We start from the raw sequence: 24,987 nt of genomic DNA on the forward strand, positions 1-24,987 counted from the left end.
ACAGGGAGGGAAACCCTGTCTTTGCATTTTCCCACTTCGTAGAAAATACTGCAATATATCGTGTATCGCCATTCAGCCTAAAAATACCGAGATATGATTTTTGGTCTGTATCGCCCAGCCCTACCCAGCAGTGGAATTCAACCACCCAACAGCGCACAAGCTTTCCTGCTGCCTGCCTTGCTCACTGAAGGCATCTTGGCCACTGCAGTCAGGTTTGGAATACCTCTGAGAACCTCTCACCTCACAGGCCAGCAATACTGAAAATCAATTATAAATGCAATTTAGCTGATGATGAGCAGCTCATTTGACTAGAGCACAGTATGTATGGCTGTCACTCCCCAACACCTTGCAGTGCCCTGTTAACATGCAGCGAGGACCCCAGGTGCCACAGCATGTGCTGATGGTCCTGCCTCCTGATTGCGCAATCCCCATTACATCATTTTCTCACAGCCACCACCCCCCCCAACCTCACGTGACCTGAAGCGGGCCACCGACGTGAGAGGGTGCTGATTATCACAGGAACACAGCACCGGCAAGGTGGAGGGATGGGGATTTAATCGACTCGCTGACAGCCCGAGCGAAGCGCTACCCCTCTCATCCCCGTGCCAGCAGCCTCGGGGCACCTCGAGCAACGGGCCCCAGGATATCGCGGGAAATGACGGCTCTATCTGTCATAATCCAATGCAACCAAAATGCGCTCGCAGAGGCGAGCGAAGGGCCCTTTTTTGGAGCCGACACCACTCACACCGCCAAAGCTTCAACTGGCCTCTCCTTGCCTCTCAATGACACGCTGCCCTGCAGTCGATAAGGTGTACATACCTTATCACCAGCCTTGTCATCATAGCTGTGCCTGACCTTGACGTTACATCACTGAGTTTATTGATGCACTAAATACACACCCTGTGATTTTACTCTTCTGCTGTAATGCACATTAGTCACAGTCTGGGCAACAAACAAACAGTTAATGACTGATAGCAGTTTATATAAAGGTTTATGTAATATCTAGAACACATAATTTTGTTTTTCATTACATTACATTAACACATACTATACATTAGGAGATACTACTTCATAATACTATAACACAAGGATCATATGTGGCAATGTCATGTAACCCTGGTTTATAACTGACTGAATAGGTCAGTTATTACCGGATTATTAGCAATGCACAGGCCTACTGTCTACAGTTAAAAAGCTGTGACAGATTTCATTTACCCGACTTAAACTAGACTGGTGCCTTACACCACCCACAATGGAGACATATGAATCCAAGCTTTCCATTATTTACAGCGTTTATTATTTCTATGTGTTATTATTTCTGGAACAACTGCATTCAGCTGGAGTATAGTGCAATTGGTCTTTAATACAATGAGGGTCCGGCTTTATTAAAGAGCTTCACTTTCAGAGCCAAGCAGAGCTAATATCGGTCAGTTAGCTGGCCAGGACTGCAGGGCACCCAGCTGATAAACTGGCCTGTCAGCACTGCATCTTGTCTGTGATGAGCTGCAACGATTAACGGCCACAGTCTGTCTGTGCGGAGCTGCAGGCCTCCACCCCCTTCAGACATGCGCTGCCACGCCCACCGCCTAATCTCCCCCATTGGCCTTCTCCCTGTCACCTCCCCGGACGGCCACATCCCTGTTCACCCTCTGTCCCCTCAGCCCGGCCGCGTGTTGGGCCCACCCACGACAAGCCATCTTCTTCTTCACAGGACGAGCCAAGCAGCTTGGAGCTCAGGTGTGAATTTTGACAGAAACACACCCTACCTTGCTTCTGTTTGTACATGCGGTTTGTACAAGCCACACATATGCACACCCGGCAAGCCTGAAAAAGACATTTCAACAGTGCCCAACGGGGAAGGATCCTGAGTTGAGGCTTTGTGCTCCTAATTGTACCCCCCAACTTACAGCACATTACTTACTGATGTTAGATACAGCAACAGGTTAGAACCCTAAATGCCCCACTGCTAGCAAGTGTTAGCTGCTTTAATAGAGGAGCACAGCACTGAAAGGACATGGGGTCAAGTTTAAACAGGTGGCCGCGATACAGAAGGCTGTTGGGCTCAGCAGGTGCAACTTTTATCCAAAGCCTTTGGAAGTGCAGACTCTTCACCCCCCGATCCCCATCCCCTTCCCACCCTGGCAGTCACGGTCGTTCACTCACCGTTCACCGTGAGGTGCACCCAGCTGCCGTTGTGGAAGGTGTCATACTGCTGCTCCAGCATCAGGACCTTGCACTCGTACCAGCCCTGGTCGTCGGAGCGCACCTGATCGATCCGCAGCGAGGACTTGCCATGCAGGCTGGCTCTACCTGCGGAGAGACATGGGAAGAGCAGGGGTCACGCCCGGCACGGCTCTGTACCACATTCGCCACTGCTGGGCCAGTGCTATTTCCGCCAGCGCAGAAAGGGTGGCGTGACGTGCCATACGTGCCTTTCAGGGTACTGGACTAGTGAGCTGGAGCTCACAGGTTTGAGTCCCTGCAGAGGCAAGGCGGGGGTGCACTGCAGTCACATCTTTGAGCAAGGTGATTAACCCGAATTACCAGAGAAAATGATCAGCTGTGTAAACAAATCATACCTAAAATGTAAGCCACCCTGGATACAAGAGTATCTGCTGTACAAATATGCAAATAATTACTGATAGCACCCCTAATCCAGGGATGGAAAATACATGGGTTCAGACACAAAGCTATGCATCGGGAGCGATGAAGGTCACCTTCCCCTGGCGGAAGCACAGCGGCGGAAGGCTTAGGCGATGACGTGAAAAGGAGTCGGGTTTAAAACCCAGCCGTGCCATCGGCATGTCATTCCGAAACGTCGAGAAATCAGGGAGATAAGGGCTCCGGACACATAAAAATCCATCATCGCACCACGGGTTATGGCCGCCGAGAATGTCGAAGTCACATTGGATATTTTTTTCGAGGGTCGGGTGGTGAAAGGGAAATATGACTGTCTCTCAGACTCCCGATAGGCATTCACAGCAGATGGCTGCCAACAATATCAGATAAAGAAAGAGCTTTTAGAGAAGAAGCAGCTGAAGTGGGCAGCACTATAGTGCCTTCTTTGAGGCTTATTATTTCACCCATGCCACTGGAATAAAGATATCAGGATTTAACTCCGAATGACTTTTAATTTTCATGAAAGCCACATTCAGCTCCACAACTCTCCACTTTCTGCACCACTTTGAAGTCAAGTTATTTGTAAGGAAAGTAAATAACATCCATTGAACTGTTGTGAACACCCACACAAACATATCAGAAAGCGTTTATAGATCTAATCACCACTTGTTTTGATAATTCATAATCTAGCAATGTGACCATTTGCAATTTTTGTGGTCTTGTAGCAGAAACCTGAAGGTCAATACAGGCAGTCCTAAAATCGTTTCTTGCATAGGAAGAAGAGTGTGTGTGTGTGTGTGTGTGTGTGTGTGTGTAAACAGTAAGAGTAGCTGTGAGCACCTATGCCCCAGGACTGTAACAGCGCACAGCTGAGTCTACTTAATAGGAATGAATATATTAAAGGTTCTGCTGTCTCACATGCCATTTTCCTACTCGGCCATATTTGAACTGTCCCTGTGTGCAAACTTCTTTCTGTCCAGTTGGATGACTTTCCACCTGATTCTTAATTACGAGCACCGATTGGCAGGAGCATCCTGATGCAGGTGCAGGAGGACAGAAACAAATGCAAGCTTTTCACAATGGATGACGTGTGCACTGCAAAAAAAATGAACCAGACTGGATGAATTGTCTAAAAAAAACTTTGCTGTTCAGAGCCGCAAATGGCATTCAGTTTTTAATCAACTTTCAGATTGCTGCCTCTGATGCCGGCGCATGGCCCTGCATATGACACACTCCACTCCTCTGAGCAGGCCAGACCTGGGGGAGGACGAGGCGCGCTGAAAATCAATACTGCGGGAGGAGAAATAGGCCACGGCCTCGCGGTAACAAAGGAGAGCTTTAAAAGTCAGGTCTATTTTTGTACCAGTGACAGCGCGGTCATGGGTGAGCGGATGGGGAAAAAAATGACGCATGTAGGGGTTAAAGAAGGAGGTTGGCCATGAATGTGCGGCCCGGCTGCGCCCGCGTCCAGGCCCCGTTTGACACCTCGCTTTTGATCTTGGCCGTGTTCAGAACACGTGCCGCTGTGTTCAGCTTTGTTCAGCCGCTTGACAGGCTGGGCTTCTGTTTGAACCACAGGCAAGCTTCTCTCTCACACAGCTCCACAGCTGCAGAGACCAAAAAAAACGAAATAAACAAAAAAAGCAAGCCTTTGCTGTGAGCGTGAATGCCCCTCTGGAGAGCCTGTGAGGTTGCTGCTCGGCTGACTGACAGAGGAGGGGAGAGCTGAGGCGTTTCGGCAGGGCGTGGTGTCGCGGTGGGGTGGCTGTAGACGGCTCAGAGATCGAGCGAATGTGAACGCTGCCAGGCAGTTGCGTGACCACTGTGAAGGCGAGGACTGTGGGACTGCATTTAAGCGCAAAAAAACATTGATTAAGGGCCTCAATATGGCATTTATATTTTGTGAATAAGAACCCACGCAGCTCCACAAACACGCATAATATTGACATAATCATTACTTACAGTCATGTAAAAAGGTTACTACTTTGGAAAGAAAATGAAAAACGGATTTCCGCAATTTCCTTTACGTCAACAAATGCAGGCTAGTGGCTGTTGAACCAGCCCTCATACCCTAAGGTTGTGGAATTAATTCCCTCTGATTGATGGATAGAGGGCCATGGCTCACCAAAGGACTGGCTTACCAGCCCCACTCTTCACAACCGCCTCCAGAGAATCACAAGACTCTGACAGAATGAGCCACTGGGCTCTGATATGTCTGCCCTGTGCTATTCATTCTATGACAGGTGCACTGTTTCCATGGTCATTGGAAAAGGCATTACATTAATCCTGAGCAGAGCTTCCCAATTTGTGGGTCAATTTCAATTAATTTGACCAGCACAATTATCCCAAATTTGAAATTTCTTTTTAACATTCCTCCAGATGGGTATGCCTGTTTTGGTATAAGACCTAAGGGCTGATAAAGTCAGGTTGTTTACAGTCTAAGAACTTCAAACAGGCCTTTGCACATTGTCAGTGTTATGTGACCTAAACATTTAGAGGCAAAAAAGTAAGGCCTTTGGTGCGCCCCCAACCCCTGACCATTAAAGCGCAGAGCTGGACAATCAGGCCTTTGTGTCCAATGAGGTGCTGGACGCGGACCAGGGCCGTCTGAGTGTAACTGCTCTCTTGCAGCCAGATGAAGTGTGCCCACTGGCCACAGTGCCCCTTCCACACGTCCCCAAACAAAGAGACGCTGTGGCTGAGCACCGCGGCTGCCTCCGGCTCAGAGGACCCAGTGTCCGCCCTCTGCACGAAAGGCCACAAAGACGCGTGCAAGGGAGTCTGTGGCGGAAAGACAGCGGCTTTCACAGACTCCTTAACGGTCAAAGGAAGCCGGGGCCATGGAGTCATTTTCCTCATTATGCAGTACATGGGCACACTCAAAGACACATGCCCTACTGTGCTAGTTGCTACTGTAAGACCTATTGTGAGAAACCGGTGGGAGGACACACTGGAAGGTTTAACTTCATCGCAGCTTCCTTTGCTACAGATGGACAGTGGAAGGAAAGCAGATCTCTTGACTTGTGTCTTCCTTCAGCTCACAAAGGTGAAATTGTCTTGCCCATGAATATCACATTGAGTCTGAAGTAGAGAAGATGCTGCTGAATTTAGTGTTGATTATACAAGTATAATAAGACAGACAAGATCATTGACCTCAAGCATGCCATGTGCACATGTTCTTTCGGATCTAAAGTAAAAAGAAAATGAGCATGTCACCATGTATAGAATATATATAGGCTTACTGCACATGGTGTTTGCTGTACGCTAAACTATACGCTATGCCATATAGCTATATAGCTATGTAGAGGTAATGATTGTGCCAGTTAGTACTCCTTATACGAGTTAGGAATTAGGACTAGGAATTGGTCGGTAAATAATTTCATGTTTTGACAATGGACTTTTAGATGCATTTACAATTGAAAATTAGTTATGAACACCCAGGTCTTGATAACTGCCTACAGTATGCTCAGGACAAATGCTATGTTATGCACTCAACCAGAGCATGCACAATTCAGAAATAAGTAAAGTCAGTGGGATTAAAACGAGATCTATAAAACAGCATGAGCGCTTATTCAGCACAGAGCTACGGTACGAGAGTTAACTGTAGTCATAACATCCTGTTAACTGTCAGAACATAAACTACTCATTTTATATACATCGGCGTCTTATTTTGACCGTGTAATTTGCCTTTCAACTGTGAAATCAATTATTTAAGCATACTTCATGAGGGATCTTAACTGCTGTTGCAAAATAAGGGCAATAAATGCAGATTAAGCAGACAGATCCACTCTGGTCTGTAAGCAACATTAAAACTCCAGACAAGCTCATTTGCATTCCCTGAAAGGATCGGACATTAAAAATGCATGCCCTGCCCATAGCAATGTCTAATAAACTATCATCGCTTCTTTGCTTTTATAAAATGGTATTAAATTGCGCCCTCTGTCTCCTTATTGGATTGCTCACATTTTCACCTTCATTTTATATATATTGTAGGTATACAGATAGACAGATAGATAGATAGATAGATAGATAGATCAACAGATAGATAGATAGATAGATAGTTAGATAGACAGATAGACAGATAGATAGACATTATAGAATATTTGAGATATTATATACATGCACATACATAGGTACATACACAACCCTCTTTTTACTGTGCTCTGCATTCTTTTCATTGCGCAGTGCTTAAGCCACCTGTCTTGCTGTCATCATCCCACGACAGATTATGCAAACAAGTACAGTATAATCTTTTCATTAGCCCTATTATTTTCATAGTCATTATCTTTCCCTTTGTTGATGAGAAATGGGCTTATTTCATTCCAATTCTGTAGCTACCTAAGAATGACTGGATTGCTATTCATCACATAAAGAGCGAGTGGAGTCATATCTAGAAACAAGGCCGACTCCCCACTTTAGAACGCTAATTTAATGCTCCCAATCAATCAGACATGCCATGGCAGTGAAGAATGTGTTTTCATTACACTCGCAGGCTGCCTTTTGTGTGAAATGATGGAAACGAAAAGAGTGGTTATCCGCCTCACCCTCTCGCCGGGTTCAAAATTTGCACAAACACAGCTGAGGCTAAAGGACAGGTGGGGCAGTGCCATACCCGGGGTGCAAACCTGGGGGACAGAGCCCACCATTCTAACCTCTGATCGCAAGGACTGAGTTTCAGCATACCTTTCAAAGGGGTTTCCTTTCATACAGATAATAGTTAAAGCATAAAGGTTTGATATGACAAACAGGGTCTCTTCGGTGTTCAGACACTGCCTCAGTGGAAATAGTCTTTATCTGATGCAGACTGTCTCTGATCTACCGCCTGGAATCAAATAGGATTATTGTTCACTAATTGTATGTGGCACACTCACTTTGTAATGCCTCTAACTGAATGAGCAGGATGAGGATTTTACAGGATTTATTTCATGAAAATACCGTGGGTCAAATTATATCTCCTGCCATGTTTATACATTTTGAATATGAGCTGCAAGCAGACAACTAATGAATGTCTTTCACTCAGCTGGATTGACACATAACCAAATTCCCTGGGACTATTGCTTTTTCTTTAAGTGGTAACTTTGGATTGTCCTTACATAAATAAAAAAATTCTAATAAAAATAAACTACTTAAAGCTGTAAAATGTTAACAATTCCTCCTCAGTTATTACTGTGCCAGTTAGTAGCTCTCATAGGGTTAAACTCTGCTGGCAGAGAGAGCTACAGGTTTAACAGTGAGTGTCACACTTCTAACATCTGAGAAGAATATTTTTCTGACACCGTTTTCTTCGACCATCTGTGTGTGCGCTCGTGGGAAGGGGAGGGGTGTGAATGATGTTAGGTGGAATTCTGAGACTGTCTCAGAACTCTGGGAGTGGGGCGGAGCGGCGTGGCATGGCGGTCACGTACCAGCGTACTCCGGATCGACATGAGGAGGGTAGAAGCGGAAATTGATGAAGAAGGGGATGGGCACTCCAAACTTGAACCACTCCACCACATAGGGCTGGCCGTTCAGGGGGTGGGCCACGTCACATCCCAGGATGACGCTCTCTCCAGCGCGTGCCGTCACAAACTGGGGCTCCTCTCTGACTCCGTGGGCACCTGCCGGGGAGAGGGTTAAGGGTAATGAAAATGAGTCACAAGGGTACACAATGCGTCACCAGCTCAGAAAGCACACAGCGGAAGCTGCCTTAACAATTTCTTAAGTGTTTAGTCCACATTCTTCTGTTCAAGTGCTTAATTTGACAGATCCTGCATGCATTACAAACCCAGACATTGCCCTGTAAGACAAAATTTGATTAGTGGAAGTGTCAAGCAAGTGTTCTCTGATAAAAAAATGGCCAAGAGAGACACCAGACATTTTAATTAAAAGAACTGGTTTTATCTTAAAGTTACCTATAACGCCGAACAGGACATTGACATGTGTTTTGATTCAGATTAAATGACCATGAACCACTCTTCTTTCACTCATGTGACACTGTGAAAATTTGAAATTTCTTTGTTTGGGGTTTTTTTTAGATGTTTTGTCAAGAGAGCTACAGACTGAATGTGAGGTCAGGCTGTTCATTCTGTCCAATGACCCAAGGCTGAGCTCGGTCAGGCTTTACAGTGAGAAATTCTAATAGTTGCTAAGAGTGGATATATGCCTACATATACAGACACACTCTTCATCTAAGCGTGGCATTTCAGAATGTGAAAGGTAGCCATTTCTGCTTCAGAAGAATTTCCTATGTCATTTCCAAATGAATACTCTGCACACTCTCCAATCAGGAAAAGGAGCTTGGACCCAGTCATCTGAAAGGTTCATACAATGTAGTGAATACCTATTCAGTGCCCCTGAAACGTAATGGCCCGTTAACCATTGGAGGAGGTGTGAATTGTAACAGTATTGACACAGCATGGCAATATGGTAAAGTAACCTCACTTGCAATCAGGGGATTGGACTGTAGGTTTAGCTTCCTAATGGGTCACTGCTGTATTCTTGAGGAAAGCATTTAAGCTGACTTGCTTCCGTATGTAACCAAACTGTATAAATGGATAATGTGTGAAATGGAAGCTCCATAATGTGCTCTGGATTAGGCTCTCTGCCAAGCAAAATAACAACAAAAATAGGCCTCTTACAAACAACTCTACAGAGTCAGACTGAATTCTGTAAAAGACTGAGCCATTTTCTTCAAATGAAATAATTCCACTTCGCTCCTTTTGTTACACCCTACACTGTCTGATTTAAGCTTTACAAAGTCCTGCAAAAATTGGAACAACAGATTTTTTCTCTGATGTTTCTCATACACATAGACAGCATTTTAAATACTGCAGTGAGCACAAAAGCACAAAAACAGAATGTAATGCCTTAAAGTAGAATAAGTAAAACCATGCAAAGGCACACACACACAACGCATACACTCATAACCATGACGCTTTCATTAGTGCCATGGGCCTATAGTGTACAATGGCATACATTGCTACAATGACTATTTGCTGTTTAGGGGGTCATAATGATAAACAGATGCATGCAAACAGATGCATGAGACAGTAGGATTCATTCATTCACAGTACAGATGTTACTACACTCACATGCTTTTACTGAGTGAGCTAGAAGCATTGGTAGGCTTGGCATGCTTCCTAAAGCGGAAGAGCTTTCAGGTCACATTTCATAAAGGTAACAGCCAAACAATTAAATGAATAGCAACTTTATTTAATCACTCAACATTAAACGACAAATTATGGTGAATAAAGGTCATTCAAACTTCATAAAAAACATCTGCTTTGTGACTTCTAATCAGGCTATAGTAATATACTCCTAATAATACATAAGATACACCTAAAATAGTTTATTCTATGAATATATTGCAGAATGTAAGATTTACTTACAGTGTACACATGATATTGTATTTTCATAAACATGAATTATATTTGAATCAGAGGTATGCCTTACATTGTCTACTATGCTACTACATTCTCACAACTATATAACTATTGTGTTTTTATTAATATTGATGATAAAATAAATAATAGCAATAATAGCAGTACAAGAATGGTGATGATGTTACCAGCACCAAATGTCCCCCTATGCCTATACCCCAGACTCCCCCTTCTTCTTGTACCTATTGCAGCATCATGTGTTGATTGGCTGCTGGTGACATCATCAGCTGGCAAAACAAGCCCTGGAAGGGATGACCTCACTGTTTATATTGGGGAGAGCAACAAGCGGTAACGAGCGCGGCTGTGCCTCCTCTGAGAGCTTTCACCAGTTTACGATGAAAGACACGGGGGAGAGGAGGGGTCAAACAGCTTGCTCTCAGATCGAGAACGAAGGAAAAAAGGAGTCTCTTTTGGCGGCCGTCGCTTGGATGTACCGCCTATTGTCCCATAGAGGGGGCTCAAACCTGCTTTCTGCTGCTGCGCTGTCAGGTTGGCCCAGACGTCTGTTGCTCCCTCTGTCTGAGTGTGCTCTGCAGAGTGACGAGCCGAAGGAGTACAGGGGTGTGTGCATGTGTGTGTGTTTGTGTAGGAGGGTACTGGAGTCACTCTGTTCTGAGACTGTGCTGGTACAAATGATGCATCTAATACATCACTCCTAATGCGTCACAATGTGTCACCGCTTTCATATTCTCATGCAGACTGCTAATAGTTTGCTATAACAGGACAATTTTCATCTACGCTGTATTATTCATTTTGATTCCCCCTATATCCGGTGGCTGAATCTGTGGGAAAGCAGGCCAAGAGCTGAGCAGTCAGTACCCATTTAACCTAATGGAAAAACACCAGGCTCCTGAACTGACTGAGCAAGTCTGGCGGCACAGTGATAGAGTGGTATGAGCACTGATGTTGCCTTCTGCTAGCTGTCGAGTGATCTTGTACCGTCTCTTTGGGCATGCGTTGCTTGACAGCCACCTCTGTCTCATTTACTAGTTTCCACAGCACAACTTTCCTTGTCAATCTTTGTTCTCTTTTTGACTGGCCATGGTTGGTCTTTCTTTGAACTGCTTGTTTCCCTGTTGAACCTGTGTTTGATCTCCGTCCTGCTTCTTCATATATTGTCAGGTTTCTTGTGTGCTACAGTCTTCTTGCCTCCCAGTGGATTTCTGTAAGTGCAGTATTCTGGCTAGTTCATGCCTGTGCTGTCTTTTCCTGATGGTTTTTAGAGTTTACACCTATATCAAGATCCCCACTGCACGTCAAACATAAGGATTGTTTACAGAAGCGCTCTGAGATACTTAGGAGCTATGTACTTCATAGCTACCGGCTTCATCTAGAATTCTCTGCTAAGAGGTGGTTGTTTGACCTCTTTGCTCTGACAAATATACTAACTGCACTCTCCTTCATTTTCTAGAGACAGCTCTTTTGCCTCAAATATTTGGAGATGCCCAAGTAGCCTTGTGTGTGTTTGTGTGGCAACAAATTCCCTATAACGGCTAGGCAGTGAACTTTTTCAGCATCGTTTAAAATGGTCGATTTTCCTTTAGGGTGCATGAGAATTATACAAGTACTACATTACACTGCCTTTGCTTACAGTTTTTACATTTTATCCATTTACAACTGAATTTTCACCGAAGCAATCTGGGTTAAGTACATTGTCCAAGGGTCAACAGCAGTGGCCCCCCTCAGAATCAAACCAGGTTATGAACCCTCCACCTTATCACTATGCCACACTGCTACCCCTACTGTAACAACTCTGAGCTGACACATTCGAAAACCACTGGCACTAAACGCACACACCAACCATCAACCAGCACTCAGCCCAGAAGTCTACCATCAAAAATTCAATTTGTAAGTCAAACAGCAGCAGCATTGTAGCTATTAAATTCTAGGTGCCATCTTCCACACTATGCATGGGAAATATTACTGCACTATAACACCACTGTTTGTTTGATTGATTGTTTTATTAGTTTTGCCTACGTTGGCTTAGAAGCTTCCTGCTTCTATCAGCCTGGTGCCCCAAAAGTTCTTCTTGGTGGTCTTCTCGAAATGTGACTGCTAATATCTTGTTGTGTTGTTTTTTGATAAAAAGAAGTCAACTTACATGCATTACTTAGATTTAAAACATTACCAGTTACACTGCTGGACATTCACAGAATTAGTTCAGGTAGATATAATACTTTATTTAAGAGTACAACAGCACTACTCCATACTCCATCTGACACCTTCAAACTTGTGGTCAAAAACTCATTTCCCTGACCTCGACTCCATGATACTGCCCTATAATCTATATGACTTATGCTTTTATCCATGGCATTTTACAAGGATTGCATTTTTCATATTCATACTTTAGACAGGAAGACATTTACAAAAGCAGTTCTTTTGCAAAAGGGGACAACAACAGAGTCTAGCCTGGCATTTGAACCTGCGGCTCACTGATTAGAAGTGCAGCTTTGAACCCACTTGTTGATACTGCTGCCCTACAATAGGCCACACTGACACAAAAAATCTATGAAAGCATTGATGATTTTAGCAATCTTTAGTAAATAGCTGCATGCTTTCTTGCTGCTATTCCTGTATTGAGCCATGGCTGAAAGAATCCACACGATGAAATACAGAACATACTGTCAGCTAATGTGTTAGACTACAAATAAAAGGTTGTTCATTTTGATTCTACTGATCTAGCCTAGAAGTAAAATACTAGTCCCAAGCACTGTTACAAAACAGCTGTCAGCTCCTCCTATTGAGCTGCTGTCCTTATATCTGTGAAAAAAGCTGATTCTGCTAGACAATGTATAATGGAAATTGTAAGGCATTTACAATATGGTGTGCACTGTGTTCTGGCAGTTTTAATCTCAACCCAATTTTCTAAAAAAAAAAAAAAAAAGGGAAGATACTTCTTGCGCACCTTAATCAGCACAGATCGGCTCAAAAAGCAATTTCAGATGGTAACTAGTGCCTGATACTGTATGGTATGTCTCATCTGATCTGAAAGCTGGCCAGCTGGCATAATTGCGTTGATAGCTTGTCTTGCTAGTACCTTCTACAGAACACTGAACGGAATCGACATTCTGGCTAATGAGAGTCATGACAATTAATTTTTGTGTTTTAAGTTCTGGTACTTTGGAGAGAAAAGTGAAAGGAAATAGTCAGAAAAATCACAGAGAAGGTTCATGACTGTTTTGCAGTGATCAGAATGAGAATTAACTGACAGTTCAAGACCCACTGCCACTTCCTGTGTCTGAGGTTAACACAGTATTTCCCTGCCCTGTCTATGGCTCACTGGCGCATTTTAAGTTTCATTTTAGACTCACTTTAAATTCTAGCTCAAGCAGAGTTACCCTGCTTGAACCCTCCGGCAACATCCTGCAGGCTCAAGCACAGGACTGTTTGGAGTCCAAGAGCAGCGAAATGTAGCATTTAGCCAAAGGTTCTTAAATATATTAGCAGTCATATCGTGCCTAGTCTCTTACAGGGAGTGATTCTGATCAAAAGTGACCTAAGTGCCATCAAGTGTGGGCACTTAATTAGATAGCTAGGGAATATCTACAGCTGAGTCCTTTGCAATTTATATTTTTCCTGAATATCAACCAAGCTCTGAACTCTGAAAGTGTTCAGTCCCCTTCCAATCCTCTGCTAGTGTTAAGGGCAAAAGATAAACACTAACAATCCCATGTAAAGCAAAGGATTCAGCTCGACTCAGGACCTTCCTTGGCATAAGCCCTTGTGAAGGAGTAGTACAGGTTGTTCCTCTTTGGTGTCTGATATAAAGCATGAATAAAGCTGCATAAATACAAGTCAAAACATACCAGTATATGTGACAATACATGCAATTTATTTTTAGGCGAATTAAAATACATTGGAACATTGTTAGTTACTGGAAGTCAAATGACTGTTCTGCACGTTCTGCCCCTCATAACATTACTCCTAACACTGCCATACCAAGTGACTCCCCAAACGATGGTTATTCCCTGCGTCTCCCTGCTGGAACTTCTGATTTCAAAGAGCTAATGCAATTGACATTCAATATTCGGCCACATAAAATCAGCGCTGAAAAAAAAAAAACTGTACAGCGTAAAGCACTATTGTAGGTGTTTGACCTTAATTAAACCTTCTAATTAAACTCTAGTGGCAGATTCTCTTTAAGTCTCTTTCAATTACAGTTCCCAAAGGAAAAAAATGCCAAACAACTGCAATGCCGTTAATGAACAACATGCATTTTAGAAACATCAGAAGCCAAAAAAGCTACTTCAGTGAATACTATTGATCAAAAAGGTACGTGATATCCTTTCACAGCAATAAATGGAGACTACTGTTTACATAAAATCTGAAATCATTACAACAGTGTCACTATAATGAGTTGGAAAAAGCATCAAATGGGGGAAAAATGAAAGTAAATGGGTGTGAGATTGACGTGTATTTATAGTATTGTATTTGACCTGACAGTAAACAAATGAGGAATGGGGATGCACAGTGAAACAATTTATTTTCATTTCAACTATTTTTACTACACACAGGCAAATGAAAATGAGATTACTTCCTCTTGATGACCATCATAACTGCAACCCCTTCTCAACATTTGACAGAAATGACGGTCAATAACCAAAATATTGCAGCTTGAAACACAAAAGGAGCACTAAGAGACAGCTCCACGCTGCATTCTTGGCAGATATTTTTACAAAAATAAAGAGAAACTAATTGTGTCTGTTCCCCTATTCATCCTAATGCTTCTGTGCCAGGTGACTCCCCATCTCAAAAACCACGGCTTATTCCCTGCATGTCTCTATTGGTGTCTTTTGGTGTCAGGGTGTCTCTTGTACCGTTTATTAACACATCTATTCCTGCGCACTTACTGTCTGAGCAGGCTTCTCATAACACATGAATGGATCTCAGTTATTTAGCTTGATCCTTCTACTGCATTTGACATGATTTAACCATAAGTTGCTCCACTTCACAGAGTTAAGGATCTCAAACACTGCCCTGTCCTAAATCTCCTCCTTCATGGCAATCGGCTTCCACCAGGTCTCCATCACTGCCTTCCAACCTTAACAGGTATGCTGCAGGAGTCAGTCCTCAGCCCATTACACTCTATTACCTCTAAGCCCGTTACATACTTTAAAGGACTGCTCAAATTATCTCATGACTTTTCACACTACCACTGTTATTTCAATGACTCTGAAATCCTTCGCTTCTTTCCTACTGATTTCCAGGCTTCTGCCACAAGATTGCTCCACAGAAATCTTCTCCTGGATGACTGTCCTTCAACTTCATAAAGTCCTACAATGTCCCAGACAAACCTAACCTTGAATCCCTGCATCTTGTCAAAGAACACAATTTTAACTCTTCCATATAGGCAAGAGTCTTCACTTCTCCCACATCATTGCAAAGATGATTCACACCTGCCACTTCTTCATGGCAGACATCAGAGGAATCCACGCATTTGTCACTGTGCACAATACAGCACACAAGCATCTATTCATGCCCAGGTGCTGTCCCACCTGGAGTATTGCAGCCCTCTCGAGGGTGTCTTCCAATCACTATCCCACAGCTCTGAAGGCCTGTCTGACTGACCTTCCCTGCCCAAACCTCTGCTGGAGCTGCTACAAATCATAGCCTGTGTCCACTATGACACCCTGTGCTGGCATCCCAAAACCACGCCACCCCTTCTTAATCTTTCATCATTCTTTCCTCTGTCAGAATACGAGAGTGACTAATGTCTTTCTGACAACATACCTCTTCCATCTGTGCCTAAGGATCTGCTCTTATTTTCATCTAAAATAAATCTGTTCACGGTTTTATATGATTTATCTTATAGATAGTACAGTCAGTGGGGAGCAAATATTACAATTCATTTTATGTATGTTACACTTAGGGTGGTGTGGGTTTAACTGTAATGACAACTGTGCTGCATTTGTGATGTCTGAAGGTGTGTTTAATTGTATCTACAGCTCTGTGCTGCCTTGTTGTGTGTTGTGCCACCAGCTGCACTATATATATGGCTATTTGTACAGTATTCTGTGCTTGTGTTATATACTTGTGTAGAATATTCTCTAAGTTGCCCTGGATAGGAGTACCAGCCAAATAAATCATTAATATTAGGTACAAACAATACACAAAACTACTTTGTTCCTCATGTCTATTTTGACATAAAACTGCTTTAGCTTTGCAGTCATAAACTTGCCTTTTATAGCCTACATAATGGACTGACCAAAATCCCCTCTTGATTAGTAAACAAGGATCACTTCAATCGAGAAGCACAGCTCTAATTACTCAGGACAGCTTTCAGAGCAGATCTCAACCTGCACTCTGTGGGCTGCTGGCCAACAGAAGCACATGGCCGCGTCTGCTCTGCTGCCCCAAAGCTGAGGCTCCTCAGACGTGACACAGCGCTGGCCAACCCCACACCAGGATATACTGGCACCCTCTGAAGTCGGGGGGACAACAGTCTGGACTGAGCAGCCACTGACTGGAGAGTGAAGCTTCACAAAGTTAACAATGGGTAGAGCCACTGTATCACATGCCATGCATGACTCTCTGGTTTGCAACTGTATTGAAAGCAAAGTATTTTGATTGGTTTATACAAGTCAGTGAATGAGCCATCAGCTCCACCCATTATGGGTAAGCCAGCCTCTTCCAACATGGGGTCCATGAAGCCTTACTCCTATCACTGCTGACAGTTAACCTGGTCACAGCACAGAGTAGCCCCATTCTGTACAGTAGAAGTGACAAATCTGCACTCTTTTCTTCAAAGTCCACCATAAAAAACCCAAATACCCTCAAGACAGCCCATTCTTGTCAGGAACATTGAGCCTGGTAATAAACAGTATGGCACAGAAGCAGCATCACCCTCCATTAAATATTTCATCAATACCATAACTCTGATCCCACAAGCGTCAATCAAGCCACCCAACTGCACCTGTGTGATGAGGGTAATGATGCAAATTATAGTCTGATGACTCTTTCGATAAAAAAGATCCCGAGCCTCAGAGTCCCTACTCAAGGTAAAGAGGAAAAATAACCTTACCTTATACCACTACCATTAATAAGCATAAAATTGACTTCAAAAGCATCCATGGGGCAAAATGCTAGAGTAGATTGATCTCTAATTAGAAGAGAGAGTTGGAGGCAGTGCATAACTAACCTATTAGGATTTAATGCCCAGTGAATGACAGTTCTTTTGTGCTGGTTGATTGCTTTTACCTTAACCTGTATTCCACTATTTGGTGAGATTGTTCTGATGGATATTGCTTCTGACAGCTCTGCAAATGGTATCCCGATGGCCCTTTGCTTCCTTCTAGCTTCCAGTCCCCACACAATGCTATTTCCATCATAAATTCTCATCTGCAGCACACTAGAATTGTTTCACTAACCATAGATGACTTGATTCATTGTGGCCTCAACTGCCAGACTGACATGGAGAGCTCAGTAATACAACATAATGATAATTATATTATTAAAGACTGGGGTTGACAGGAGTAGGATGTTGATTTTCAAACAGGCAGAAAACCTGCACACGTTGGCAGTTCTCCTTTGTAAAATACAGTTATAACAAATGCTAGGATTTAAGATCCAGATCCAATCTAATATGTAAATTGTTTCCATTTCCACTTATTTCAACTGATTTTACACTGCAATGTCAATGTAATTCAATCCAGACGACAGGCACCTAACTCATTAACTTAGGATTGTGTAAGTACTGTACATCTCAAAGTGTAGTTGCTTGCTAGATGCTAACACTATCTAATGAAATATAGCTGGCTAACAAGCTAACATGTAACATTAACATTAAAATAAATATATATGTAACAAGCTATCTGCAGCGTACCTTTCATCAGTCTACATTATCTAGCTCTAGTAAGAACAATGATTCACCTTCTTCATTAAGGCAATACAAACATATTTTACAAATATCCTAAATAGCATTCAATAAATGAGCATTTAGATTTTTTCACATTAAAACCTGGTTAGTGTGCTGTTCAAGCCATTGTTTTCGTCTTTCCAAAGCATAATTGTTTAAATGTTAAAGAAATGTAAAGATTTTTGGTTTATTTTATAACTTTAAAACTCTTGAACACTGATCACGTAGACTATGTGATATTTATTATATACATTATACACAATTTTCCTGAAAGAAAGCAAAGCAACTCCTTGATGTGCTGTCAGGGACAAAAATAGACAGAGAAACCCCTGCTTTACTGGAACCATCGCTGCTCCAAACTGAAATTATTATTCAGGGGTGAATCACAGACAGCATGAACACACCTGTACTGTTAAAGATACAGATGTATGGACATTAGTGCAATGAACTCCTCCCTGTCTTCCTTAATCTTTCTTTTTTATTTCCCTTTTTTATTTCATAAGAAGCTCTCTGCCTCCACAGTCCCCTCCTCAAAGGCCCCTGTGAATCAGTTAGCAACTCTGTCTACTGCTTTAATCCGCTTTATTCCCTGGTACAGTTAATCCACTTTATTTGATTAAGCTTGCATAGTGTTTGGACAGAAAGGGAGGAGATTTAATCAAATTACAGTTTGGTAAAGTGGGGCCTGTGGTACTGTCAGTCACAGAAAATTCTCCTGGACTTTGCTCTGGTTTTGTTCCTTTCCACTGAGAGGTGATAAAAGTGAGATAAATCCTAAAACAGCTTTAATCCGATACAGCAACAAAACACACATGCACACACAGACACACACACACTGCACACTGCTCATGACTATCCTGCAGTGAAAACATCTCAAAAATCAAGACAGCCGCTAACAGGAGTCAAATAGAAAACAATTAAAAGCTCTGGATTCCTCATCTCTGGATAAGGAAGGACAGACATTTAGTTCAACAAACAACAAATGGCACCATCCCCCGGCCTTCAAGGACTCTCATCATGAGACAACCATTAGTGTCCTTTTTGCATGTTGTCTTCAAAGTTTTTCAGGTATGGCAATTAAGGCTGTTTTAGAATTCTGCAAATGCAAGCTGTCTGCTTGCTGCTTTAACACTGAATGCCAACTGACACCATTAAAGACCTCATGCTTATAGGATAACTAGAGAAAATCACTTAATTGGGTGCTTCCTGTAGGCAGGGGGCTGGGTGTGGGGCCTGCAGTCGTGAGTGTAATTAACACTGTCGGTACAATGTGTTCTGCAGGGTGTAATCAGGGGGACTTAGCCTCACAGTTGGGGTGCGGGAAAACTGCAAAGGGGTGGGGGTGGGGTCTAGAAATGTGACCCGCAGCAGACAGGGGTTCATGAATGGGCTAAGGCACGTTGCCAAACAGCTTTACACAGTGATAGGAAGGGCTGTGCACCCCCCTGAGTAATGCGCACATGCAATCCACCTGTGCATGCACACACATACAGGCACAGGCGCAGGTTCAACAAAGTCACAAAAACCATTCACTGCCTATTGCAAGTCCCATCACTCATTCTGCTGACTTACACAGTGAAATGCTTTCACAGAGTACTGCATCTGACAGGTACTTAAAAATTTAAACTATTTGTCAGCTACATGTTTCACTTTTCAATCAAACTGAAAACCCTTGCCCCCCTGGGTGTGCACCCAATACACACAATTGAAATGAATAAAACGTCTGTGCTGTTAAAACACCCCACCGATACCAATGCATTCACACCATAAAAAGGATGTGCATATTTGGTATTTCGGGAGTGTAGAGCTCTAGTATAGCTCTGGTATAAATTACATGGTGGTGGTTATCCAAATGCACATAACTGTGTTATGTGCCTGGGATGACATTCAGTGTTAGAGAACACTACAGAAGCAGGTAAAAAAATAAGGAGAGAAAAGCAAGACAACATGAGGACCCAAGGCCTGTTTGGGCTGCCAGTTATAGGTATAGCATAGAAAACACAGACCATTTAACTGGGTGGGATGAATAAAAGGGGTGGGTTTCAAAGCACATCTACAGTATTGAAGGTCATTAGCCAACACATTCACAGGAATTTGTGACAAAATCAGGCTGCTGCTCTAGGGGAATGCTGCTGTTCTACCCCTAAACAGAGCAATCAGCTTCAATTCAAGGGTTAAAGTAATGCTGTGGGTATTGCAGGAATTTAAACAACATGCAACATGCCACCCTAGGTAATATCAATTCTGACTTGTGTGATGAGCTAGTGAATTACTACTGGTGCATAAACCTGTCTATTTTATTCATTTATGTTCCTGTGTCTGTATGTGTGCCCGGTACCAAACACACAGCACATTAATATTTCAGCAGAATCATAATTCTCATTCAGTACCTGGCATTTGTTATATGCCTTCGTTTTCATATCAGGACATACGTGAAATGCTGCGAGAGGTTGATATGCTGAGCAGGGGGATTTATGACTACTGATTACGATTTAAGATTCCTGACTTCCCATGAATGTCTTATCTCATTGGCTTCTATTGGCTTCTTTAAAAATGGTGTCTTTGTTGCTGCTGTTGTGGATGTAATGATTCAGTGTGGTTATGCAGGTAATGCGGTTAGGGACAGCTCAAAGCTCACTCATCCGGGAAAAATAAATAAATAAATTGCATTTCACTTATTAAGCTTTAATGGTTGTGTGCCATAATTGCTCTTTGATTGCTTGCTGGAAACAGATATGTCCCTTGCTGAGATGAAAAAATACCATGTCTCACTACTGTTTTTTTTCCAGAACTGTGGGACAGATATGAAATGAGCTTGATGTGATGAACTTGAGATTCACCACCTGTATGTACAATATCTCCAGTACAGTATGACAGCTGACTTATGACAAACACAACACACAAACACATGATTCTACGGGATAAACTAACATGAGTCAATATAAATGATAGTAAGCTTATTATAAACAACTTTACCCAGCTTGGAAACTATTAAATATGTCACACAAGACATTCAGGACACAGTTAACTTGACTCGTCTTACAAAGAAATCTCACAGGACTTCTGAAAATCCATTGTAATTACTTGTTCCTTACCTTATATGAAACTGCCCAACAGAGCCCTGTACGCAATTTTGGCAGGCTCCTGCTAAAACAATGGCACAGACTTGATCTATAATTATAAAATGTACCTGACCATCTAGATGATGCATCCAATGAGGAGCACTTCTTTCAGGACTATGGCCACTGAGCTGTATGCTATTCTAGGACTCCATCACTATGAGCAGAAACCTGACACGGTAAAGGGAGACTGAAAGGAGCAGAGCAATTAGCCTGTAGACCCAGGATAATATATGGCCTTGCTAATAACACCAGAATGCCTTTATGAGATGACAGGAAGTAGAAGATCAGCACACCCCAGGTCATTAAAGTTAGTGCTTTCATTTTCCTAATGGAACTATGGTGACCCTGATTCCTGCCTTTTTTAATAGATGGCTTCATCAGAAGTATACTTTGGATCTCGATGGGTTATGTTACCCTTGCACTTTAGTATCTGCTCTTGGCTACATTAGTGTCATTCATGGTTTAATACCATATTGTATATGCATTTTCTATTTCCCTTCGGTGTTTACAGAACAAGCCATTGCCAAAGAGGACAAAACCTTACACTTTTTGGGTAAAATGATATTCAGGTTCTGCAACCACAAACATCTGAACTGTGATGATGCTTGGTGCTTCAGAGTAGTGCGCATTTGGCTGGATGTGGATGTGGTTGCTGATATTCCTCAACAAATTATCTTCTCTTGAAATGTCTGCACTTTTAGTACCTTCCTGTTCCTTTGATGCAACAGACAAAATGCTGCTACATCTTCCCACATGGGTTGGGTTATATCTTTGCTGGCCTCATAAGCTCCACAGATGGGTGTATGTTCCCTCAAAATCCAAAGGAGGAGGCTGACATCCTAAATGGAAGACTGGCAGGACCTGCAGACAGGCCCCCGCTTCCGCTGCAGGGCACCACTGGACTCGGATTGCAAAAGGCCTCTAGAATGTCACTGATGATCATGCCGATGAAGCTCCTCCAGGAGACACGGCCTCCAAAAACGGCCTCCCGCCGGTTCATCCAATTATTCCAATCACCCTCCAAACAAGCTACTTTGGCCATTTCAGAGCGCTGCACGCCACATTCTCCTGCTGTCCCCGCACGCTAACGCAACACCTGTCATCACGCACCGCTCAACATCTGGCGGAAACAGCGGTCGTCACCTCTCCAGCGCAGCTGCGGTGGATAAGAAAAAAAAATCAACTCAGCTGCGACAAGGACAAAAACATGGGCGCCACATCTTTCTGCTACAGGTGAGTCTGCGCTCCTGCCTGCCCTTTAAGACAGAACCTCTGGATATCAGCCTTCTGCCACTTGAACTCTGTTCTCGGAGACGGGTGTCCGCAGGCAGTAGGAAGGCTGTCGGTCAAGGACGCCAGGCTACTGGGGTGGACGGACCTTCGGCAGCAGAGTGATGGAGTACATGCCTCAGTGCACTAAAGGTCACCTTGGATTGCAGTGGGGAGTAGCGTCCGTCCTGAGAAGCGTGGTGCGATACGCAGAGGGAGCACCGAGCTCTGCGAGTCGGTCGCCTCAGTCACACAAAAACACACACACACACATACGCACATGCACACACATTCCCTGTCACACTCAGCAATACCCTCAGAACTATAGCCCAAAACATGCTTGCCTACATGAGTTCCATAACCACAACTATTTTGGAGGAGGAAACCAACAGATCTACCACATTTTTTTAACAACATCAACATTTTGAGGCACAAAAGTAAAGATGGGGAATACTTAAAATTCAACATATTTGAAAGATAAAAATTCAGAAGTTGCATACATAGTTGATCCCCTTAACAAAGGGCTAGTGAATAAACACTCTGAATAAAAATACTGATAAAAAGCCTAAAATACCAAAACAATCCTATGAACTACTTGTGAAACTGAACAGTTGTCATTTGTTTGTGCCAACATTTGGCAACTGTACACTGCCAAACTTATTGCACTTATTGGCCCCTAGGGGCCCTCTGCTGACTGCCCATTTACAGGCCAATTATATCGCTGAAGCAATACATCAGTCAGGCCTACTCAAAATTCATCTCAAAATTCATAAAGCCATCTCAGTAGGAGTGGGAAAAAAAAATAAAATCCACTTCCAATCTGAAACATACCACAATAAATTCTGTCTCTTCACTTATTATTCGGGCACCTCTTGAAAATGTCCAAGAGACTAAATGCACTCAAATAAATGAGTTAAAACAAAACATCACTGCATCTACAGTACAGATGAAAAGTGCAAATCCTATATTGTCGGCAAAATATTGCAGATGTCCAATCCTCTTAATCCGTAACTTTCCTGAATGGAGAGCAGCTGTAATAATCCCCCTCTGTTCTCATAAGGCCACGACTTTCCTGACTTTAGCTCGATGAGGCTGACAGAATGCTACTGATACGGGAGGACACTTGTCCAGCACATTCCCCACGCTCCAGAGGTCAGAGGTCACAACAGTGCAGTCAGGTGATGTATGATTAATACATATGAAAGATGATTTTGATGTGGTATAGTTTTGAAGATCAGCGGGTAATGTTTTGATGAATGATCATTGAAGCTCGCACTGACAGAGTACTCCTCCCGAAAGGTGAAAAACTCAGTCCAGTGGAGTTGGAGATTTGACTGCTTTGAAAAAGGGCATTGTTTCATTGTGCTTTTTAAAGTGTAGCATCTGACACCTGTCAGTCACTTATCTGAGGTTAATCGGCAGATGAACAGTTTGACAGTGAAACAAAACTCCAGCTGCTGCCCCAGAGAGCTGATCGTACTGAGGTTTGAGGGAGCAGCAAAGAGGGAAATGGGGGAAATTCTGATGAGGGTCCCACAGCTCCACACAGTCATGCAATCACTTCATCAGACAAAGATTGTGAAAGTTGACCACTGAGCTTGCATTGCTGCTGAACTCTAGGGTTTTGTGGTGACTTAGATGAATATAAGTATTTCTACATAGTTGCTGAACCAATTTGAGGTCACACAGGGGCACAACACATCATTGCTTCTAAATGTTTACGCACTTCTACATACAGATGGTGAGAGAAAGAGTAGGAAGGAGAGAGTGAGAGGAAAAAAACGAGAGAAATCAGACAGTGAGAAAGAGCAAGTGCAAGAGAGAGATGAGGAAGAGACAGCAGGAGAGGGGGAGAGTGCTTATCAGGCTCACCCAAGGAAAGCAAAATTTTAGGCTGACTGCAAACTAATGACAAGCACTCTCCAGGAAGAATGGCTTTCTCAGATGGGATCTGTGTGGTTTTCACTCAAACAGAAGACAGGCCTGAATATTCGCAAGGCCAGGGCCTGTCCACAGGCAAATTCCTACTCTAAACATTCTGCTCCAAGTGTTCAAAGGGAAGGACTTTGGCTCTACACTAGGTCTCATCAGATGTTGATACTGTGCAGCCTTTGCAACAACATGAGAGCATGGCAGTGGATGCTGTAAATACAAAATACTGTATCTACAACAATGGGTACATTTTATTTATTTACATATTTTATCATATTTATTTTACAACCATATTTTACCCATATTTTACATGGGTAATGGATACTAACAGCATATTGGCTTGTGGGACACTTATCTCCTCCTCTTATTTCCAGGCATTACACCTCTGTATATATCTGAATGGTATTCCCCCATCCTACCAACCTCTTCTCCCTGCTTGCAACCAAACACACTCTCGGGCTCGATCCTGGTCAGAGCAACAACAAAAAAAAATGTTCCGGATGAAATGGGGCCTGGCTGTTTTTACTGTATGACGGCGGGAAATTCATGTTAACACAATACGCTTTAGAATTTCTTCCCCTTTTTATCCAACTGCTCTGCCCCGAGGCCATCCGAGCTGTTTGCTGACATGAGACAGGGAGAGTGCTTCGCTGCCTTACTTACCGAAGCACACCCTCCCCTCCACACAGATCTCCCAAAGATCTTTGTTCCACTTTCTTTTTCCTTATCCCTAGAGTTTAAATGAAACCCTGGGTTGTATCAGTGCCGTGTC

At 43.1% G+C, this 24,987-nt stretch overlaps 1 protein-coding gene across 4 annotated transcripts in view; it reads right to left on the reverse strand.

Annotated features, from left to right (window-relative positions):
* igsf9bb (immunoglobulin superfamily, member 9Bb) overlaps positions 1-24,987 on the reverse strand; it is a 122,076-nt gene that overhangs the window by 80,136 nt on the left and 16,953 nt on the right. For all 4 annotated transcript variants that reach the window (XM_036524151.1, XM_036524150.1, XM_036524152.1 and 1 more), the window contains exons 2-3: positions 8,025-8,216; positions 2,164-2,310 (exon numbers count right to left, since the gene is read on the reverse strand). In XM_036524151.1, the coding sequence (XP_036380044.1) occupies positions 2,164-2,310; positions 8,025-8,216 (339 nt within the window). The remainder of the gene's footprint in view (positions 1-2,163; positions 2,311-8,024; positions 8,217-24,987) is intronic.

The sequence above is a fragment of the Megalops cyprinoides genome, chromosome 3, assembly GCF_013368585.1.
Source record: "Megalops cyprinoides isolate fMegCyp1 chromosome 3, fMegCyp1.pri, whole genome shotgun sequence".
NCBI classification, from domain to species: Eukaryota; Metazoa; Chordata; class Actinopteri; order Elopiformes; family Megalopidae; genus Megalops; species Megalops cyprinoides.